The sequence below is a fragment of the Apodemus sylvaticus genome, chromosome 7, assembly GCF_947179515.1.
Source record: "Apodemus sylvaticus chromosome 7, mApoSyl1.1, whole genome shotgun sequence".
Lineage (NCBI taxonomy): Eukaryota > Metazoa > Chordata > Mammalia > Rodentia > Muridae > Apodemus > Apodemus sylvaticus.
The window spans coordinates 64,344,666-64,365,527 of NC_067478.1; the positions used below are offsets into that span (position 1 = coordinate 64,344,666).

Below are 20,862 nucleotides of genomic sequence, written 5' to 3' on the forward strand. Positions count from 1 at the left end.
GGGGCTTCGGGAGCTTATCTCCTTCCAGAAGCCTGTCTGCTCCTGCGCCTAGGGCTGAACTTCTCCCGCCTGTTCCCTGAAGCAGGAGGCTATCCCTGAGAACTTCAGGACTTTCTAGCTGCTGCCTCCAGGCAGGCTTCCTGAGGGAGATCTGGCCCCAAGATCAGAATGGGAAAGGAGCCAGGTGCACCCTCTTCTCTCCCTTCATTATATAGCCCAGGATAACCCAGAGCTACAGTTTCTCCTAGTGCTGGATTACAGTGTCTGCCAAATAGCCTTTGCCATGGGCTGTGCCTCTGGCCCACTACTGCCTCCACAGCATGCTTAGCTCCCACCAGGTGAGTCTCTCATCCAGGTCCAGGGAACTGTCTCCCCATATTGTCCCTGCAGACCATGTGGCTCACCTTCCCTCCATGCCCTCAGCAATTCCAAATCCCAAACCCGGAAGGACACCCTCCTATACTTCTCTTCTGGTTCTGGCTGTGGCTTCCCTTGGCTGGGACCTAACCTGCACCTCTCTGACCCCGAGTGGTGGGTAGGCTTAAGCAGAGATGCTCAGCTGTTTGCACATGTGGGCCTGGGAACAGAGCTGGAGGGAACTTACCCTCGCGGCAGGTGCAGGAGCCATCCACAGGGGAACAGGTGCCGCCATTGCTACAGCTACATACAGATGAACAGTTGGGACCATAGGTCCCTGCAGCACAGGGGATGGCACACACCTCGCCCTGCACAAAGAAGGCCTGGGTGTGAGATGAGCAGTGTCCCCACTCCGGGTGGCTCTAGGTGGTGCCCCTCCCTATGTCTGCCGTCCCCAGCGCCTTCTCTCTCCTTTGAGACCGGCTCAGACTCACAGACCTGCCTGCCTCTCCCCCTGCCCGAGAGGGAGAGGGGATTAAAGGTGTGTGCCACCACACCTCGCCCCTTCTGGTATATGGCAAAAGGAACTTTGTAGAGGTGACAGGGGACCTTAGGACGGAGAAACTAAGGTATTTGGATCATGGAGGTGCGCCTGATATCTTACAAGTCCTTAAAAGCAAGTGATTAGAAAGGGTAGGTCAGAGACATACATCCTAAATCTTCCTCTTGGCTTGTGACTTTGAAGTCAGAAGAAGGGAACCCACAAATAATGAAGATGGTGGCCTCTAGACTGAGCGCTGTATTGCCAGCAAGAGAATGGAGACCTCCACCCAGATTCTGCCAACAACCAGAAGTGAACAAGGAAGAAACTGACCCTTCCCGAGAGGCCCCAGGAGGTACTCACACAGCCTTGCGGGAGGCTGCAGCCTAGATGACTGATGATGATGATGATGGGGAAGCCCCCCACATCTTGACCCTGACTGCTTAGCTATGTATACCTCCACCCTACTAACCGGAACCTCATGTCAAGACCCCAGGATAGGCAAACTGGTAGAGTAGGGTGTCACTGCGCTTGTGGCCAAATGCCACATTGAATACATCTCCTTTTCTACTTCCACCATCACCGATCTGTGTAACTGACCCCCTGAGGACAGGGGGCAGAGACTGCCTGTTAGAACTACCGAGAGCCCACCCCCTGAACCTGACAACTCCAGGGATGCTCTCTTGTCTGGCTTCCCTTTCATGCCTATGCTTCATTCTATATTGAATCCTTTTCAAAAAATAAGCTCCATTTCTGCTGATCATGGACAGGCCCTGGAACTCTCTGCTGTGGGCAAGAATCCCATTCTCTGCAGTGGAGGTCTCTGAGACAACACCTCGTGTTGTTGTGGCTCACAGTACAAGGCTGTCTGTTTACACAGTACATTCACTGCCTGAGAACAGTAGGACCTCAAAGGAAGTGCCCGTGTCTGGATCCAGATGCACCGGTGCCTGTGTCCTCTGCTGTTCCATCTAAGACACCGAGCACTTCTGGGACGGAGGACTCTCCACCCACAGGATCTCGTCCCTGGCTCCCAGAGCAGGCTGCTCACCAGTACCCCACCAGGCCTCTTTGTCCTACTCCAGGAGGAGGCTGTGGACTCCTCCTCTAGGAGGCCTGTTAATTATGGATGCAGAATGGGCTGCTAACATCCTGAACCTGATATGAGAGTTGCCGATGGCATGGAACCCTCCATGCTGCTCCTGACAGACCGAAGCCTCTCCTGCCTGCCTCGCCGGACCCAACCCTGGTGCCTTATGTGTTCCATAAAATTTGTTTCAAATGTTGTTTGTTGGCTTTTTCTCCTTTGCAATATGCCGCTTTGTAGTTTGGCTCTGTTTGGGAAAATTAATCAACAGCTGAGCCTCTTATCCCTTCTCCTCGAAATGGTCAAGAGGTTAATGAGTGGTTTTAGGCATCGAAGTAGAAAGAGGATGGAAGGGTTTTGCCCCTCCCTTATACGAAGGAGGAAATTGTGAAAGTTCATCCCTGGGTCCCCTTAAATACATGAGTGGGTGGGAGGCAGTTTAATGGGGTAGAACTGGGGGGGGGGTTCCTTACTTGCATGCTAAGGGGGCTTGTGCACCTGCCTATCAGAGCTTAGCAGAAGAGCCCTAGGGAATAAACACCCCCCACCCCCCACCCCCACCCCCCACCCCGCCTGCATGATTTGTTTTGTTTTGGTTTTTTGGATTTTGTTTTTTCAAGACAGAGTTTCCCTGTATAGCCCTGGATGTCCTGGAACTCACTCTGTAGACCAGGCTGGCCTCGAAACTCAGAAATCTGCCTGCCTCTGCCTCCCAGAGTGCTGGGATTACAGACGTGTACCACCACCGCCCGGCTTTTTTTTTTCTTTCTTTTTCCAGTTTTCTATGTATGTTTATGATATGCATATGTGTATGCATGCCTTTTGCATGCATTGTGTGCATGTATGTGCACATGCATGTAGGGTACATGTATATATGTGCACATGCATGTGGGGTGCATGCATGTATGTGTACATGCATGTGGAAGCTAGTTCTTAGGAATCATCTCCCATTTTTCTTCCTCCTTATTCACTGAGGCAGGGTCTCTCTCTCTCTCTCTCAGCCAAACCTGGAGCTCACAGACATGCCGAGTCTCTTTTGCCAGACAGCTTGCTCAGGATGGACTCACTCAAGGGCCGTCATGCCCACTGGGCATTTAGCCACATAAGCACATGTATTTTGCTGGAGGAGGAGATGCGATGGGTTGGGAAGACAAGGCCTGGGCTTTCAGTCAGGGTTCGTGGGTTGCAGTGAGACCAAAACACATGGATGTATCCATGGTTCATTCAGCCCAGCGTGGCTGCCAAGTGCCCTGGCCCCTGATCGCCATCAGGACAGACTGAATGTGACCTACAGTCCTTCTCGCCTCTCATGTCCTTCAGTCTACTGCTTCTTCCCTCTTCCTGTTACGGTGGCACTTACCACAGTGGTAATGGAATTGACATTTAGAACTCCAGTGATCTCTTACTAGCTAGAAGGGCTATGAAGGTGAAGTGAGGGTTGGGTAGGAATCATCATTGGGGGTGGGGTTGCTGTTTTTAGACAGTGTCTCCCTCCTGTAGTCCGGGCTGTCTTCCAACTCCCTCTCCAGTTCAGACTGGCCCTGAACTTCTGGTTCTCTGCCTCCCCCTTCATATCCAGTTTATGTGGTGCTGGGGATTGAACTGAGGGCTGTGTGCATGCAGGCAGCACTCTGCCAGCGGAGACAGAGCCCCAGCCAGGCACCCGTTTGTAGGCACTGGTGTGTGTCAGACACTGCACTGGAGCAGGGCTGCTCCACGCTGACGTTGCTGATGACTCTGGACGCCCTCAGCATCTCTCTCCGGTCTCCCCAGCCCTCACTTGAGTGGGAGGGCTTGAGGCAGTAGCTTGTTCCCCATGCCTGCCTTTAGCTGAGCCCTGTTTTGAGCCCTCATGCATGCGTGCGTGCGTGTGTGCGTGTGTGCGTGCGTGCGTGCGTGCGTGCGTGCGTGCGTGTCCTTCAGGAGCTGGGCCTACTGCAAGTGCACCTCAGTGTCAACTATAGGTCACCTGGGCTAGGAGGCTTCCCTGCAAGGCTGAGCCAGAGTCCTGCTGGACAAACACTGGTTGTGAGTAGCCTTAACCACCTTCCAGACTTCTAGCACTCATGGCTTTTCTCAAACATTGGCATTTCAGAGCAAGGCATTTAGAGAGTACTTGCCTAGCATGCATACTATACACCCAGTACCACATACACTGAGTGTGACAGCACATACCTGAGATCCCACCACCCAGTACTTGGCTTGTAGAGGCAGGAGAATCGGGATGCTGGAAGTTATCCTTAGCTACACAGTGAGTTCAAGGCTAGCCTGGACTATTTGAGACCTAGTCTCAAAACAAAAACACAAACAAACAAAAAACCAAAACAGAAGACAAAAAAAAAAACAAAAAAAAAAAACCCCACAACAAAAGCCCTTTGGCATTTTTAAATGGCAAAAAAAGCCTTATCTCTAACTATCTGAGAAAGGCCCTACTGGGTATTAGGAAGCTTTTCTGAGTACTGAGGAGGTGTGTGGACTGGGGAGGAAGCAAGGATAGGAGGAGGCTAGCACTGGAGAGGCATGGCTGGCTATACCCCTCCTAGCAAATATCCTGAGGACTGAGGACTGGTTTTGGTAAAGTGTGTATGTGTGTGTGTGTGTGTCTGTCTGTCTGTCTGTGTCTGTGTCTGTGTGCATGCGCACGCACATGATAAAACCATGCCAGGAAGTTTGGTAAGGTGGAGCAGGTTAAGACCCCGAGACTCTGTGGGTCCCAGCTCCCTACCAGACTCCTGACTTGGAACACGTGCCATGCTTCTCATATAAAAGAAACATGTCCTATGGACACAGAGGCCCAAAACAGAGTTCTCCATGCTAATGAGGTACCTAGAGGCCTGGAGGGATTAGCCAATAAGCTTCCTTTCCCAGACATTCCTCTCTGCAAAAGGTATTTAATCTCAGGCCCACCCTGAGAAGTGGGGTCTGGTTTTATGCATCCATTTTCCACCATGACAATAAACTGTGTGTAACCATGGAGTGGCTCTTTTCATCAAGATCCTCCGTGGGGAGTCATGAAGAAGGCCTTTGCCTACAGAACTGCAGTCGGTTCTCCGATTCTCCAGAGAAAGCCTCTCTGCACTCCCGGCCACAACCTCCACCAAGCCTGGATCTGCCAAGCTAAGGATAATCATCCCCGCTGGACAAGCCAGAGTTCCCCTCCCCCTTCCGCCCACCCCCCACCCAGGGTATACACTGTCCCCAGCCTCTGAGCCCCCAACTCCGTTCTCTGCTCTTCTGTGACTCCAACTGCGCCTGGATGTCCAAGGGTCTGAGAACCACACCTCAGCTGAGGCTTAGCGGCAGGCCAGGGGACCCCCACCCCTTGAACCAGCTCAGGCTTCCCACACCTAAGACTGTATGCTTTCCAGCAGCTGGGCAGTGTCTTGGCACTTCCCTACAGCCCAGTACCCGCCCTGCCCCTGCAGCAGTGTGGGGTAAGTGCAGTCAAACTCCCCTCATTCTGCCTCCCTAAGAGGCCATGCCCAGTGGTGGAGTGGATGCGGGCTTACAACGTGTGTGTGTGTGTGTGTGTGTGTGTGTGTGTGTGTGTGTGTGTGTGTGTTGTATAACTATTTATCCTGCCAACATGGTCACAGGACTAAAACACTAATACACATGTGCAGTGGATTAGTCCTCAGATAAACATATATATTGTTAAACAATTTATTTGTTTATAGATATTGCTTGAGTGAGTAGAAACCTAGGGATAAAATCCTGGCCTGCTGTTTTAGGGTCCTGGTTCACATGGTACAAATGGGAATAATCTACTGGCTGTGGCCCGGGGACTGTGTGCTCGGCAGGTCATGGGACTATGAGGTAAGCGATCATATGCATATCAGCTATTGGGCTTGGACTGCTGTATAGACCTGGGATGGTGTCAGGCCACAGGCATAAACAAATGCATATCTACAAGGGAGCTGGGGTACAGCTGGGGTACAGGCACCAAGCCCAAGGAGGCTGGAGTAGAAGATACTTCAGAGCCTGATGTGACCTGTCCAAGCTGCTTCTCTATCTGCAAGATGGCAGTGGTGACACCTAGCTTCAGAGGGTGACAGGAACATGGGAAAAGGGCTGGGAGCATCAGTATGGAAGGCCCTTGAGGAGAATGTGCATCCTGTGATGGCTGTGTCTCAGTCCCTAGCCCCAGCGGTGCCTGATTTGCCCATTGTCTGGTGTCTGCTTCCAATTCATCTCCCTTGGATTCCAATTCCTGGCCTGAGAAGTTATTCCACTCAGCCCCATAGGTATGAGGAAAGGGCCACAGTTTCCTTACTTGGCCTCAAGTTTGCAGAGTACTTCTTTCCCTACCTACTGCCCCAGAGCCACGAGCAAAGGAGACTCAAAGAGGACCCAGCCTCAGCCACCCAGCAGAGAGGGAAACACAGTGGTCTATTCTGTCTAGCTGAAGACAGGTGGAGGGTAAGGTGCCCAATACTGATTCAGTGCCTACTGCGTGTGACACTTATCTAGCACCAACTGTATGCTGGGGCTACACTGTCAGCACCCCTTGGATGTAGGAGTGCGGTTCAGGCCAACTCCCTGTTACAGCCCTGCTCTGGGCTGCAGTGGCTCCTTTTTGTCTGGTGCATTAGGCGCAGACCTCCAGTCAGGCCTTCAGGGCCCAGATACTTAGGTTCCCACTGGTTCTCCCTGCTCTTCTACACCCCTTCTCATCTGTGCCATCTGGGCCTGATGCTCTCAGAGCCCCCAGACACCTTCCCTGGACTGAGTTCAGGGGACTGCATCACCCTCCTTAAAACTTTGTTTTGCAGCTGGGCAGTGGTGGTGCATACCTTTAGTCCTAGCACTTGGGAGGCAGAGGCAGGTGGATTTCTGAGTTCAAGGCCAGCAGACTCTGATCTACAGAGTGAGTTCCAGGACGGCCCCAGCCATTCAGAGAAACCTGTCTCGAGAAACCAAAACCAAAACAAACAAAACAAAAACTCAAAACTTTGTTTTATTCATAAAATAAGGTCTCACTTTGTATTTCAGGTTGGCTTTGAGCTTTCCTGCCATCCTCCTGCCTCAGCTCTTGAGTGCTGGGATTACAGTGTACCTCCCCACACACATCAGGTTGTTTCACCACCCCTTTCTGCAGCACGTCTCATATTTTAGGTATAACCAAACCCCTTCCCCTTATGGAAATTCCTCTGTAATTCCTCTTAAAATTCATGTAATTCCTCTTACAAATAAGATTACTAGTGATCATACCTAGGGAGAAAAGGCTGGGGGCAAGGTTATAGTGCAGGGGCGGGGCTGTGGTGCAGGGGCAGGGCTTTGGTGCAGGGTAGGGTTGTGGTTCAGAGGCAGGGCTTTGGTGCAGGGTAGGGTTGTGGTGCAGGGGCAGGGCTTTGGTGTAGGGGTGGGGCTGCTGGAGAAGGGGCTCACAGTCACAGCTGGTTCTTCTATGTCACATATCACAAGCCTGGTGGGGTTCAGGTCTGTAGCCTGTATCCCTCTTGCTCATTTCCTGGTGCTTCCTTAATCCTTTTTAATCACTGTGGCATCTTAAGCTTCATGCCAGCCTCAAGAGACCAGGGTCAGGTTTGTAGAAGATAAAGGTAATACACAGAAGAGCAAAGTGACTTAATGGTGAGTAGTGCAGAACCCTGGCTGGAGCCCAGTCCAGACTCCTGGCTAGTCCAGTCCTAGGCAGTGACTGGAGGTGAGCCTGGTTGGGGAGCCCTCAGCTCAGGGTCCTAGCCCCCACCCTCCTTATACTCAGGGTCATGGACCCTGCAAATCTAGGAGATTCAGTGGTACCCAACCTACCTCCCAAGGAAGACAGAGGCCACCTGGCTCCAACTGAGACCTCGAGCTGCCACTTGTCTGGGAAAGTTTCTAGCCAATTAGAACCCTCCGTCATAATTCTCTCCTCTCCAGGTAGTGTGGACTCGAGACTACAGAAGGTTCTAGGTTCAGTGTCAAGCTCAGCTACTGTACTGGGGAAGAGCACCTTGCATCCCTGAACATCAGTCTCTTCTTGTACAAGGTGGGAGTCCTCACAGTCCCATCTGAGGCTTGCTGTGTGGAGTGAGTGCAACACAGTCCTGGGCTGGCTGTGCTCAGCACTCATGGTGCGTGCCCTTAGAGCCATGCATCGGACTGTCCATAGAGGCTCTGGACATTCTTGAGAATCCGAGGCTCAGACGAAGGTCCTGGATCCTGGCCAGCAGAGGTCCTAGCTATGCAAGTGACTCTGGGCAGAAAGGAATCTAAGTGCCTGGGACCTACCCTGACTCCTCCAGCTGCCCACAGAAATGGCAAGGCCACTGTCCGAGTGACGAGGGCACTGAGAAGGGCAGCGGGAGCTCAACAGGAAAAGAGTGGGGTGGGATAGGAAGAGAAGACTCAGCACTTTCCCCTAATGAAGCCACAAACCACAGAGTCCCAGAGGGAGAAGCCAGCCTGAGCCTCGGTGACACAAAGCCAATTCTCTCTACTTTGCTCTGTGGATTAATTGCCAACATGATTTAACTTCCTGGTACACACCACCCTCGTGTCTTCACCACTCTCCTTCCTGCCCAGGGGAAAACAAGCTCATGACAGACAGGTGAAAGGCGTGAGAGCATCCGCTGGAGGGCTCACCTCCGCTCGACCCCGGCTCTGCCATGTCTTGCTATGTGACCAGAGACAAGTCACTCTCTCTGTCAGACCTTAGTCTCCTCCCCAACAGAATGGGAGGGGCTGTGGAAGTGCGGTGTGTCCTTCTAGCTCTGCTCTTGAGAGAGAATTCTCAGCGCTCCACAACAAGCTCTGGGCAGCGGCTCTAAGAGGCTGAGCACATGGCTGTGGGCCATGGAGATGCTGAGAGACAGATTCAGCTTCCAACCCAGGCCCATCTGACCCCAAGACCTTGCCTGTGTTCACGCTCTTTAACTCAAACCCTGCTTAGCCCACGACAGACCTTAACAAGCACCATTGAACATCTACTGCATGTCAAGGTTTATTCTAAGTACAGAATACATTTTATACGGTTCAGTCCTAAGAACCACAGTAGAACAAAATACCCACGTGTTCCCCGTGTTACAGAAAACGTGTTATAGTTTGTAGCCCAGCCTAGCTTCAAACTTTTGATGTATCTGAGGATGACTGTAAGCTTCTGATCCTTCTGCCTTCACTTCCCAAGGGCTAGGATTACAGGTATGTGGCACCATGCCAGGTTTGTGGGGTGCTAGAAATTGAATCCAGGGCTTTGTGCGTGGTTGGCAAGTACTCTACTGACTGAGCTCCATGTTCAGCCCCAGCTCACAGATGAAAAACTGAAGTTTTAAAAAGCCAGCCAACAACACACATGTGCTTGCCATGTAAGACTGTGCCCTGGAACCCACAGTGGAAGGAGAGAAACAACTCCTGAAAGTTATCCACTGATACACACACACACACTCACACACACAGTGGCATGCACATACCTGCCTCCCCTCCAAGAATAATGATAAATAAAAAAGAAAATCCAAGCCTTGAGATACTCAAAGCCACATAGCAGGAGGCAGCAGTGCTAGAGTGTGTGTGTGTGTGTGTGTGTGTGTGTGAATGTGCATGTGTGTGTACATGAATGTGTGAGAGTGTGTGTATATAAGTATGTGTGTAAAAGTGTGTGAGTGAGCATGAGTGTGTGTGATCTTGTATTAGCATGTGTGAGTATGTAAGTGTGTATGTGTGTGAATGTATGTGCATGAGTGTGTATATGAGAGTGTGTTTTCATATTTTTGGTAATTTTAAAAGCATTGCACAGTCTTGCTCACACAGCTACATCAGCTAGAGGGTAAACTTGTCACATCTAGTATGCAGGAAAACTATTTTACGACAATAATTGAGACGGTAGACCGTGATGGGGGTGGGCAGGGAATGAGAAGTCGCTTTTCTATCTCAGAACTAGAGTTGATGAGCAATGAAACAATTAAAACAGGACGTGCACAGGTGTGCTTTGTGTGTCGCCTGGCTGCCATTTCCACTCTGCACTCTCTCCTGGCCACACCTGCCTTCATTCCAAAGTTCCAACTCAGGAGCCACACACCCTGAGGGAGGCTGCTGGGGGGACCTCTTTAAAGGATGCCAGAAACCTTGTGTGGAGAAAATTCAATTGCTGCCCCACCGATCTGGCTTTCGTAACTCTCGCCCCCCTCCTGCCTTCCCCAGCCCTAGCAACTGAGCTTTGCATATGACCTATGGACAGAGCCGAGAAAGCTGAGAAAAATGCGGGAAGGAGTTGGTTCATTTGGGTGATGGAGTGCCTGCCCCCTCTGCCAGCATGCAGGGCTCAATAATGGCAGACAGGGCTTCAAAAAATTGCAGCATGAATAGATGAGCCCTTTAAGGTAATAGAAATGCTGTCATCCTAGGGAGAAATATGGGCCCCGAGTCCTGAGGGAGGGGACACTGGGCCCTTCTGCCCTGCTTGCTGAGCTCTCTGTCCCCATTACAACCAGAACTGAAAGAAGGCACCAGGCTGAGGAATGGTCAGAAAAACACCTTATCTCCTGGCCCCCGAAGTCTCCATGCAGGGAGGAGGCTGCAGGAGGGGACTGGGAAATCAAGTCATTCAGTCTGGCTGTGACCTTGCAGCCTGCTCCCTGCAGGCACTGTCAGGACAGCAATTAGTTCTAGACCCGAGTGTGCAGGAAGCACCATCAGGCAGTGTCTTAGAGAGAAGTATGCAGGGCGGCACAGGGGCTTGTGGGTGTGGCTGTGAAATTAGACAGCTTCCCTCTGTGCTGAGAAAGCCTATTGTCCTTTCTGGGGACATAGCTGCTCTGCAGCTCCCACTCCAGAGGAAGCTGCAGCTAAGGGTTTCCTTCTCCTCGTCCCATATCTGCACCTGCATCCCAGACAGGCTCTCAGGGCTCTTCAAGGGGGCAGCAGCAGCACCAAACGTCATGGTTGGCATCAGCCTTTTAAACATGGCCGTCATGGCTGACACTTGTTGAAAGATGACTAATACACTCTTTGCATACACCAATTAGCTTAATCAGCATACTAATCCTAGAGATTTATGATCATTTCCTTTTCACATATCATAAAACAGGCACAGAGAGATGGTATCCTGTGACCCTGAGGCCACACAGCTATAAAAAGCAGTGATGCCGGTATCTGAAGGCTGGGTGTCTGGTTCCACATCTCTGTGACCTCTGTACTGTGTGAGGTGAGCTGTCTAGGATATACCATTGCTTCAGGAACTCAGAGGTGGTGCTGGAGGACAGCTACTCCAGCTACCCCTTTACACCGGAGAGAAGAGAGAATCCTAGAAGATTCAGTGGAAAGAGTAAAAGGGTGGTTGCCACCAAATCTGATGACCTGAGTTCAATATCTGGAACCCATGTGGTAGAAGGAGAGAATTGACTCCTGGACATTGCTTCTGCGTGTATCCCACACAAAAATAAATATAATAAAAATAAACCTCAGAGAGGCTCATGGGGACGGGCAAAGATTCAAACCCTAGCCCCACTGGTAAGCAGCCCAAATTCTTCTTCCTATAGATGCCAGTCTGGAAACTTCTATGTTAATGGCCCTGCTATTCCCAAGGATTTCATTATCAAAGAGACTTCATCAAGCAAGCTGTTCATGTGGCAGGCATGGTAGGTGATGGTGGCTAAGAGGTATGGGGCTAGAGGAGATAGGTCCTTGTCCTCAGGGAGGCAGACTGAGCAGGAGCCATGGGCTTCGTACATAGAAGACGTGTGAATCTGACAGAGAGGAGTGTCTGTGGAAGTGAGGTCATCTGAGAAGCTGGACAGGGTGTTCATAGATGCAACAAAAATGTGGCTGCAGCGACGAAGAGGGGAGAGACAGGTTTGGGGCAAAGTGAGTTATGTGTGGTCACAGAGCAGGTGAAACGAGGCTGGAGAGCAACCACAGGAAGGGGTGTAAATTTCCTTTGGTGGCAACGAGGAGTCACAGTGACCAGTGAAATGCAGGAGGGTGAATGGTTTCTCATGACCCCTCCCCCAACCACGGTTCAGCTATTTCTTTAGCCAGTGTACTCGGGAAGACAGGTTCTCCCCTCCTCTCAGAGACGCTACCAAGACAGGGCTACAGGCACCACAGGACATTAACCAAGACCTTGTCCCCACTGCCCTGTCCCTCCTCCAGGCTATTTGGAAAAGTAGCCAGCTGAGATGTATGGTACTGTCCAAGGTGCTGAGATGCCATTTCATCCGATCAGAGGCACTCCTTGTGCCCACAGTTTTCTTTGAGCAGAAAATGTCATTCCTGTTTACAAGGAGATCTAGAGCTTACGCATAAGCAGAGCTCACACGATGAACTTGCTTCTTGCACCCTAGCCCAGCACTTTCCCCATATCGGGAAGACTTGTGCCCTTCACCAACGGATGTCCTGAGTGGCCCGTTTGCCGAGGCTAAGCTAACACAAAAAGCAAACTTCTCTTACCCACATCCTCACCTCTGTCTCTCCACATGATGACAGTGGCATCTCACATGACATCCTCAGGGACTAGTCAGAATGGGCCAAGGGTGCTGGAGTAAGCCTGCCTACGAGTCTACCGAACCAGGGATGCCTGGGTGCAGCTCACCCTGATACCCTCTGGGGGTCACACGTGTGCTAGACTTGAGAAAAATCATACTCCCTACCTGTGTAGCTTAGCGTCTTAGCAGGTGCCTATTGGGTTCAGGTGCTGATTTATAACGACTATAGGAAGCTCCCTACTCTCAACGCAAACCCCTTGTCACAGGCAGGGACATTCAGACTTAAGCAGGACACAGGGCTCACCATAGGCAATGGAGGCAGTGGAGAACTGGGATTTGAACTCCGGTCTGTTGTTCTGCAGTGTCTTGTCTATCAAAGCTCATTACCACTTGAGCATAAAGTGGCTCCTGTCACTATGGCTTTCGAAGTCTGGCTAAGTTCCTCTCCCTGTTTAAACTTCAGCTCATCTGCAAGCTGAGGAGAGTGGAAGTGTACATCTATAGTGCTCTCGTGAGACATAAACCAAATGATGCGTGCAGCAAGAACACAATGAGTGCGCTCCACAAGACTGGCTGTGATTACCATCGGACAAGGTCTTTGATGGCTGGCTAGGTGTCTGATGAGCCTTGCCACACCCCAAGTCCTTGACATCATAAATGCCGGGGCTTAGGAATGAAGGGACAAACAGGAGGGGCAGCAGCAGCAGCAGCAGCACCACCACCACCACCACCACCAAGCAGAGCCCACTGCTACCCTGCATCCCCAGGGCTTCGTGGGGTGGAAACTGCCTGGCTGTCAGGTCCCTGAATGCCCAACATTCTATACTACCTCATCAGCACCATCCTGGCCCTCATTGGGTTAACTTTCATAAAGTTGCTGTCACATCCCTCTAAAGGCCCTTGGGAAAGGGTTAGGAGTTTAGCTCAGTTGATAGAATCCTTGTCTATTGTGCATCCATTACCACACTGGCTACTCAAACACAACATCAGACAAGGCTTATAGACTCTTCCCATCTTCCATGTGTTTGGTTTCAGACCTCTGGTCAACAGTAGGACTGTGGTGCATATTTTGCATATCAACAGAGACCTGGCCTCCAGGTTCCCTCAGTGACCCTCAGTCCCTAGTCCCTGCCCTGAGCCTTGAACTTTCCAGCCAAGGGGCTGAGCTACCCTTCCCACAAAGGTCCTCCCTATATAATCCGGACATTTTGCCTCCTCTTTCTGAGTGTGTGTGTGTGTGAGTGTGTGTGTATGAGTGTGTGTGAGTGTGTGTGAGAGAGAGTGTGAGTGTGTGTGTGTGTGTGTGAGTGTGTGTGTGTGAGAGAGAGTGTGTGTGCGTGTGCGTGTGCATGTGTGTGTGTGTGTGTGTGTGTGTGTGTGAGAGAGAGAGAGAGAGAGAGAGTGTGTGTGTGAGTGCGTGTGTGTGCACATGTGCATGTGTGTGTGTGTGTACCCTTTCCTTCTTTCTTTTTCCTCTCCCGCCTCCCCATGATGACTTCCCTGGCCTCACTCAGTCCTTGGGGCCAGTGAACTCACCCATCCGAGAACAGTTTTCCAATAAGCCTGCCTTTAATATATTCTAATCTGTCTTGAATTAGCTTATTTTACCTGTGGAGAAATAATCTATTAACATGGATAGGGAAACTGAGGCCCAGCAAGTGAAGTGGCATATCCAAGGTTACTGAGTTTAGGATGACGCTCCAATACCCAGAAATGGGCTTTTAAAATTAGCTCTGTTTTAATTCCCCCTGTCGTGAAATCTTTCAGCAAACAGGCAGGTATGGTCACAAATCAACAAACACATAAAGGTACTGCTAATTATTACTGACTGTGGGATGCTTTGGGGGAGCCTGGGCTGAGTCTGCTCTGCTGATTGATGGCCCCATCCCCCATATTACCAAGCTGGCTAATTGCAGGAAGTCACATCATTCAGAAGCTGGGGAAGGCTGGAATAATGGCATTCCCGCTGGAGCCTGGTGCTCCTGGGATGGAGTCAAGCCATTGAGAACAATGAAGGCTTTGTAATCACCTCCAGCTGGCCCTGTCCAGCAACACCAGGCCCCGAGGAAAGCCTCTCCAGGTATATAATGAGGCTGAGCAGGAGTGGGAATTCGTGGTCTCACCAGAACAGCCTGCTTACAATCTGTTTTTGCTTAAAGAGCCAGGTAGGCAGGACTCTCTGGTGACAAGATGCGGATGATCTGATCACCAAGTGCTGCCACCATCCCACCCCACCCCACCCAAAGTTCAAGGACAAGAAGCCATTTATATTCTGGATGGGAGGCATCAGTCTAGGTTTCAGATTACTGGATTCCTGGCTGGGGGCTGGGGGCAGGGGACAGTGAGCATTCCGACAGACTAATGCTCCCTTCCCCAGCCCTCCTGGAACCTCAATTTTCTTTTCTGAGTAGCAGTGACAAGTCAGACAATGGGAGGCAACAAGGGGGACAGATCTATGACATGTACATCATCAACCATGGGGACTCTCAGCAAGCCCCCACACAGTATACCAGTGTGTCCATGAAATCTGCATAGTAAACTGAAGTGGAAACATAACAATTCTTTGGAAAGTCGGTCGGATGCTCTTTTGCTGGGGCAAACACGTGAAGGAATGTTTTGTTAAAGTGGACGTAGGTGAAAGGCTAAGGCAGACTCATGAAGGAACATTTTGCTGAAGCAGACACAGGAGAGAGGATGTTCTGCTAAAGCAAGCACGTGAAAGAACGTGAAATGAAGGACTCCTCGCTAACAATATGCACGTATTGGTCTGCCTTATGTTGCATAGTTGAGCTGCATTTGTGGACTCCATAGAGAGAAATGCACCAAAAAAAAAAAAAAAAAAAAAGGTCTGGTGGTGCACTGCTGCTTCTTGCCACGTTTGCAGACTTGGGCTAATAGGATGCACATGCTGAAGCAAGACACTTGCTGAGGCAAGACACGTGGAGGACACTTGGTGTGTGGAGGGAATAAACAGGACTCTGCGGGGTGAGTGACAGAGACAGAGCTTGGCTCGCTGGTACCGCTAGCTGTGCAGTGCTTGTGGGTGTGTCTTCACTGATCTTTACTTCCCTGAGAGAGGCACAACTGAGAACTTCTGGTGTTCCTGATGGTCCTGACTTGAGCTCAGGCTGAGGCCTGGCTGTCTCTCCTAGGTCATGCCACCACTGTTGCTAACCTGACTCTACCGAGCTGGACTGCTGGTGTATAGGTAAGTGGATCGAGCTGCTGCTGCCTGCTAACCTGTGAACTGAACTGCCCATTCCTAGACAACACAATTGCTCCAAAGAACCTTTCTAAACAGGTCTATACCCTCCACCCTGTCCCCATATCTTGTCTTTTCCACCATCTCTGGTAGGTGGTGGGCTAAAGGGAAACGTGTTTAAGAACCATCATTAAAAATAAGTTTTGAAAAAAATTAAAATTACAGTAAACTACCTCAGAAACCAGCGGGTTCAGGGCTGCGGACACAGCTCAGTTGTTAGAGTGCTTGCCTAATGTGCACAACACCCTGAGTTTAGCCCCTAACACTGCATAAAATGGGGGTATGTGTCTGTAAACCCAGTACTAAGTGGGGAGAGGTAGGCAGTACAGAGCTCAATGAAACAAAATTAGCGGGTTCATCCTCCCCTGCACATTCACACGTGTATAGGAAGGACCTGGGACCTGAGAGGAGAAGCCATTTCTAAGGCATGGGCCTTCCCTGGTAGCCAGGCAAGTGCTTCTCTGCCTGACCTCTTGGTGATGGGGTATCTTTAGTTCCAAATGACTATTTGCAAGACTCTAAACCTACAGGAATCAAATCCTCTGCAAGTGGAGCTTTAGAGGGTTATGCGCATCAGTGTAGGTGCTGGGAATTGCCTCGGGTCCTCTGGGTGAGCAGTCAAGGCTCTTAAACACCGAGCCTCCTCTCCAGCCCCTAGGGCTTCAGTTCTCGTGATAGTTATGGACCAGAATTCATGCCAACGCAGGTAAGGAAGAGAAACTGTGTGGAAGGGACAGACTTCTTTCCCTTTAAAGATCAAAGTTCATGTCCACCCAGCCTTAGCTGGGCAGGGAGCATGGTTGGGCCTGATGACATTTTGTCTGAGCCTTGCTCTAACGACCAGGGACGTCTGCTCTCAGAAGATCTCCCGCCATGACAGTAACAGTAGTTTGGGAATCAGTAGATTTATACCGTGGCAGCCAGCAGGCTTACCACCAGGCCAGGCTCACCAGCACCTCCACGGCTGATGACCTCGTAGTCAAGGCTGAAAAGCTTGTTCTTGGAGAAGGTATCTCAGACAGTAGAGTGCTTATCTGTCATGAACTGAATGAGGACCTAAGTTTGATCTAGAGCATTGCATAGACGCTGGATTTGAACCTGTAATTTACCAAGACCCCTATCTACAGTGGCTCTAGAAATATCTTTTCTATACCTATAAAAAACCTTGTAAAGTAAGTGCCAACTTTATAGAGGAAGAAACTAAACCCAAGAGACTGGGCCCAAGGTCAGACAGTTGTTAGGTAGGGCAGCCAGGATGTGTGTGACCTGGCCATAGGTTTCAACTCCACAAACACTTCTCAAAGCACAATGGAAATTGCCCCTGAGGATGCCCAAGTGTGGGGGGCTCTTCTAACCAGCTGAGCATATTCCATCCCAGTATCACCCCCCTAATCAAACCTTGTAACACCAGCACATAAAATAAACACATAGGGAAACATTCACTCTACCTAGTAATCAGACATGCAAATGAGAGCAACACTTAGGAGCCATTCTCTACCTATATAATTAGCAAGACTGGGAAAAAAAAGCAAGCAAAAACTGTTCTGAACAAGGCACATGCATATATGACCCGCGACAGCATAGATTTATATAACCCTTTGGGAAAGTGATCTGGCAACATCCATCAAGAGCCATGAATATATTGTGCCCGCTGACCTGGGAATTCACCCGGAGGAAATAATTCAATGGGACGGCGGAGTGGGAGCTGCTTGTAAGAAGATGCTCATTGCAACATTGGCTGTGAACCAGGGGAAAATCCTAATGTTGTGCAGGAAGGGAAGGGCTGGGGAAACTGGGCATCTATCAGTTCCTGCAGCCGTCTGAGAACTAAGAGGTCCAACCAGTAGCAGAGAAATGTGAATAAAAGAAAGGATGGGGCTGGAGCTGGAGCTCAGAGGGCATGTACTTCCTCAGTGTGGGAGGCTGTGGGTTCAGGCCTCAGGACATGCCCCTCCCCAACATGAATGCCTGTCCACTATAGAGAGAGTGAGAGAGAGAGAGAGAGAGAGAGAGAGAGAGAGAGAGAGAGAGAGGAGAAACAGAGAGACAGAGAGACAGAGGGACAGACTGTCCAGTCTGAGTATATGCCTTTAATCTCAGAGGTAGGTCTATCTCTTTTTTTGAGTTCTAGGACAGTCCAGAATATATATAGTAAATAGGCCTTGTTTTAAAACAAACAAACAGCAGAATACCAACTGCTTATGTGAGCTGGGGTAATGATACTGTGAAAAATATTGTGTGTATGGGAGGACAGGGCAGAGCTGGACAGAGAGGCAGACAGTTTCAGAGTCAGGAACAGTGACAGGCTTTGCAGCTACTCTTGCAGTTGTAAACCTCAGAGAACAGCTCCAAGGGCTCTCAGTCATAGACTACATCTGAAGGTGACATAGAAAGAGAGTTCTACCCTTCATTCCTGGGTCATACTCTAGATTGCCACTGGCTCCCTGGGGAGCGGGGAGGCTGGGAGAGGCCCACCCTGACTTACCATGAAGCCCGGGGCACAAGAGCAGCTCCCGGTGATGCTGTGGCAGTCAGCTCCGTTCTGGCAGGTGCAGGGTAGCTGGCAACCGTTGCCATAGTAGCCAGCAGGGCAGGACTCATTGCAGTAGTGGCCAGACCAGCCTGGTTGGCAGGTACAAGCTCCAGTAACTGGATGGCAGCTGAACAGAGGACAGAAGGAAGAAGAAGGCAGGCTTGCAACTGTGCCCCTTCCTCTGCCCTCCCCAGGTCCAGTCTGCCCACAGAGGTGAGACCACAGGACCCCTGCGGTTAAGCTAGTCATGCCTTGTTTGTTTATGAGCCGATGCATGGCTATACAGAGTCTCAGTAGTTCCCAGGAATGAAGGTTCATAGTTAATTTGCCTAAAGTCATTCAGCAAGGCGGTAACAAGACCAGCGTTCATACCCAGACTCCTGACTCCCAAACAAGCACCTTCTGTTTTCCCCTTTTGAGATGGACTCATGGTGCCCAGGCTAGACAAAGGGGACACTAAATTTCTGGTAATCCTTCCTCCACCTCCCAAGGGCTAAGATGACAAACATGTGTCACCATGCCTTGTTTATGCAGTGCTAGGGATCAAACCCAGGCCTGCATGCTGGACAAGGACTCTACCAACGGAGTGGTAGCCCCTCCCCAGTAGTACACCCCCATAGTAAATCCCTAAGGTGTACTTTTTAGAAAACGACACAGAGCCCAAAGCATAGAGCAGTGACTTTCTCCCTCGCCTTAGACTCTGAAGTCCTGAGCTCCCACCTCTCTTTAGGGGGAGGGGGGAGGGGGTCAGGTGAGACAGCAGTAGCTCAGCATACAGTAGACTCTCAGTGAGCTTGGTGGCTAAAACAAGATCCCAGGCCAGGGTGTCCTCTCTGACGATGGCTCTCTCCACTTGGGCTTCCTGACACTCTGTGACAGAGCAAGCTCTTCTCCCTCCCAGATCATATTCACTGTCCAGTTTACACACAGAGGAATGCAATTGCTTTTACCATATTTAATTAATTTCTTTTTGAGTCAGGGTCTTATGTAGCCCAGGCTGGCCTTAAACTTGCTGTATAGCTGATGATGATCCAGAACTTTAGCTTTTGCACTTTTATTTGCTTATCTTATGTGTAAGTGCACGGGAACACGGATGCCAAGGCACAAGTGTAAAGGCCAGAGAACAACTTGTGAGAGCGCTCTCTCCTTCTACCACGTGGGCCCTGGGGATAGGACTCAGGCCATTAACCTTGGTGCCAAGCAACGCTAGCTGCTAAGCTACCTCACCAGCTCCCAACCCTGAACTTCTAAAGACCCTCCTGCCTCTACCTCTACAGTTAACAGCTGTGTACCATCACCACAGTTTTATGCCCTGCTGAAATTCAAGCCCAGGGCTCCATGCATGCTAGGCAAGTACTCTGCAGGCCGAGCTACCCCCAGCACTCAGTGTTTAATTACTCTCTGTGTCTGTTGACTCGCTTGTTTTTCTGTCCACCCACTAGGTTTCAGCTCCCTGGGGGAGAGCCTTGTCTGTCTTGTCACCTCTCAGGGCCCAGTGGGGTTCCCAGCACAGGGGAAGTGCTGACCTAATGGCATGCTTAAAACTAACAAATTAATAAACAGAGTAATCACGAGCAGCCCAGCTAGCCTCTCTTCTGGGGGGCCGTGGTGTTCTTGTTGAAAATGAGGGGGTGGACCAGAGCAGACGATTCTGGAATAATAAGTACCAGTAGCTAATAATCACTTCAGAAAATGTTTAGTCTCATTAATCATCCAGTCAAAACAACAATTGGCTATCACCTTCTCTCTATCAAAACACAGACGAGCTTTTCAAATGCTGATAAAGGTTTCAAAACAATCTGAGGTTATGTATCAGGAGACCTAAAAATATGCAGATGCCTCGGCCTTGTAATTCCATTTCTAAGAATCTATCCTAAGGAAATAACTGTGATTGTGGAGGAAGATTTATACACAGAGATATTCCCTAAAGCATTATTTATAACAGTAGAAAATGGAAGCAATTTAAATAATAATAAATAATATGTGGCCAGGTTATGAAAGTACCAGGCACCTCACACATACATTTCTTATCTTCTACAAAACCCGTGAAGCAGGAATGTGAATCTCCATTTTACAGGTGGCACTCAGAGATTTTGAGACCTACCCAAGGTTACACGGGTAAGTGCGTGATCACACCTTTAAACCCAACAGAGGCAGGCAGATCTCTAAGTTCAACACCAACCTGCTCTACAAAGTGAGTTTCAGGACACCCAGGGCTACACAGAGAGACCATTTCTGGAAAAAATAACAACAACAACAAAAACGAAATGCTTTCTGTTATAAGTTGCCTTGGTCACAGTGTCTCTTTATAGTACTAGAACAGTTACCGAGACTCTGGGCAAATTCTGCAGGCTGAACTACATCCCAGCCCTACAATTCTATTTCTAGAAACAGTACTTCTAACTTCTTAATTTAAATTTCCCTTTGGAAAGATACTGGAGAGTGATAGCAGACAATGATTTGATTTTTTAATTTTTGCTTTTTCTGAGACCAGCTGCTTTGAACTCACGGCAGTCCTGCCTGCGAAGGCCTCGCTTCCCCTGGGTGACCTGGCTGTTCAGGCAGTGCCGGGGGAGGCTTGGACCAAAGTCCCCGTCCCTGATGCACAGGCTGCCTCCTCTGTTATCAGGTTTCCCCCTTTCTTCCTTTTCCCCAGACACA

The 20,862-nt window shown here is 50.1% G+C and overlaps 1 protein-coding gene across 2 annotated transcripts in view; it reads right to left on the bottom strand.

The window, feature by feature from the left end:
* The window catches only part of Megf11 (multiple EGF like domains 11), a 206,974-nt gene that overhangs the window by 26,309 nt on the left and 159,803 nt on the right, over positions 1 to 20,862 (bottom strand). Inside the window, exons 7-8 of one of the 2 annotated variants that reach the window (XM_052188048.1) lie at positions 18,154 to 18,328; positions 605 to 725 (exon numbers count right to left, since the gene is read on the bottom strand). In XM_052188048.1, coding sequence (XP_052044008.1) covers positions 605 to 725; positions 18,154 to 18,328 — 296 coding nt within the window. Of the gene's footprint in view, positions 1 to 604; positions 726 to 18,093; positions 18,329 to 20,862 lie in introns of those variants that run through there. The other variant, XM_052188046.1, reaches the window with a different exon arrangement.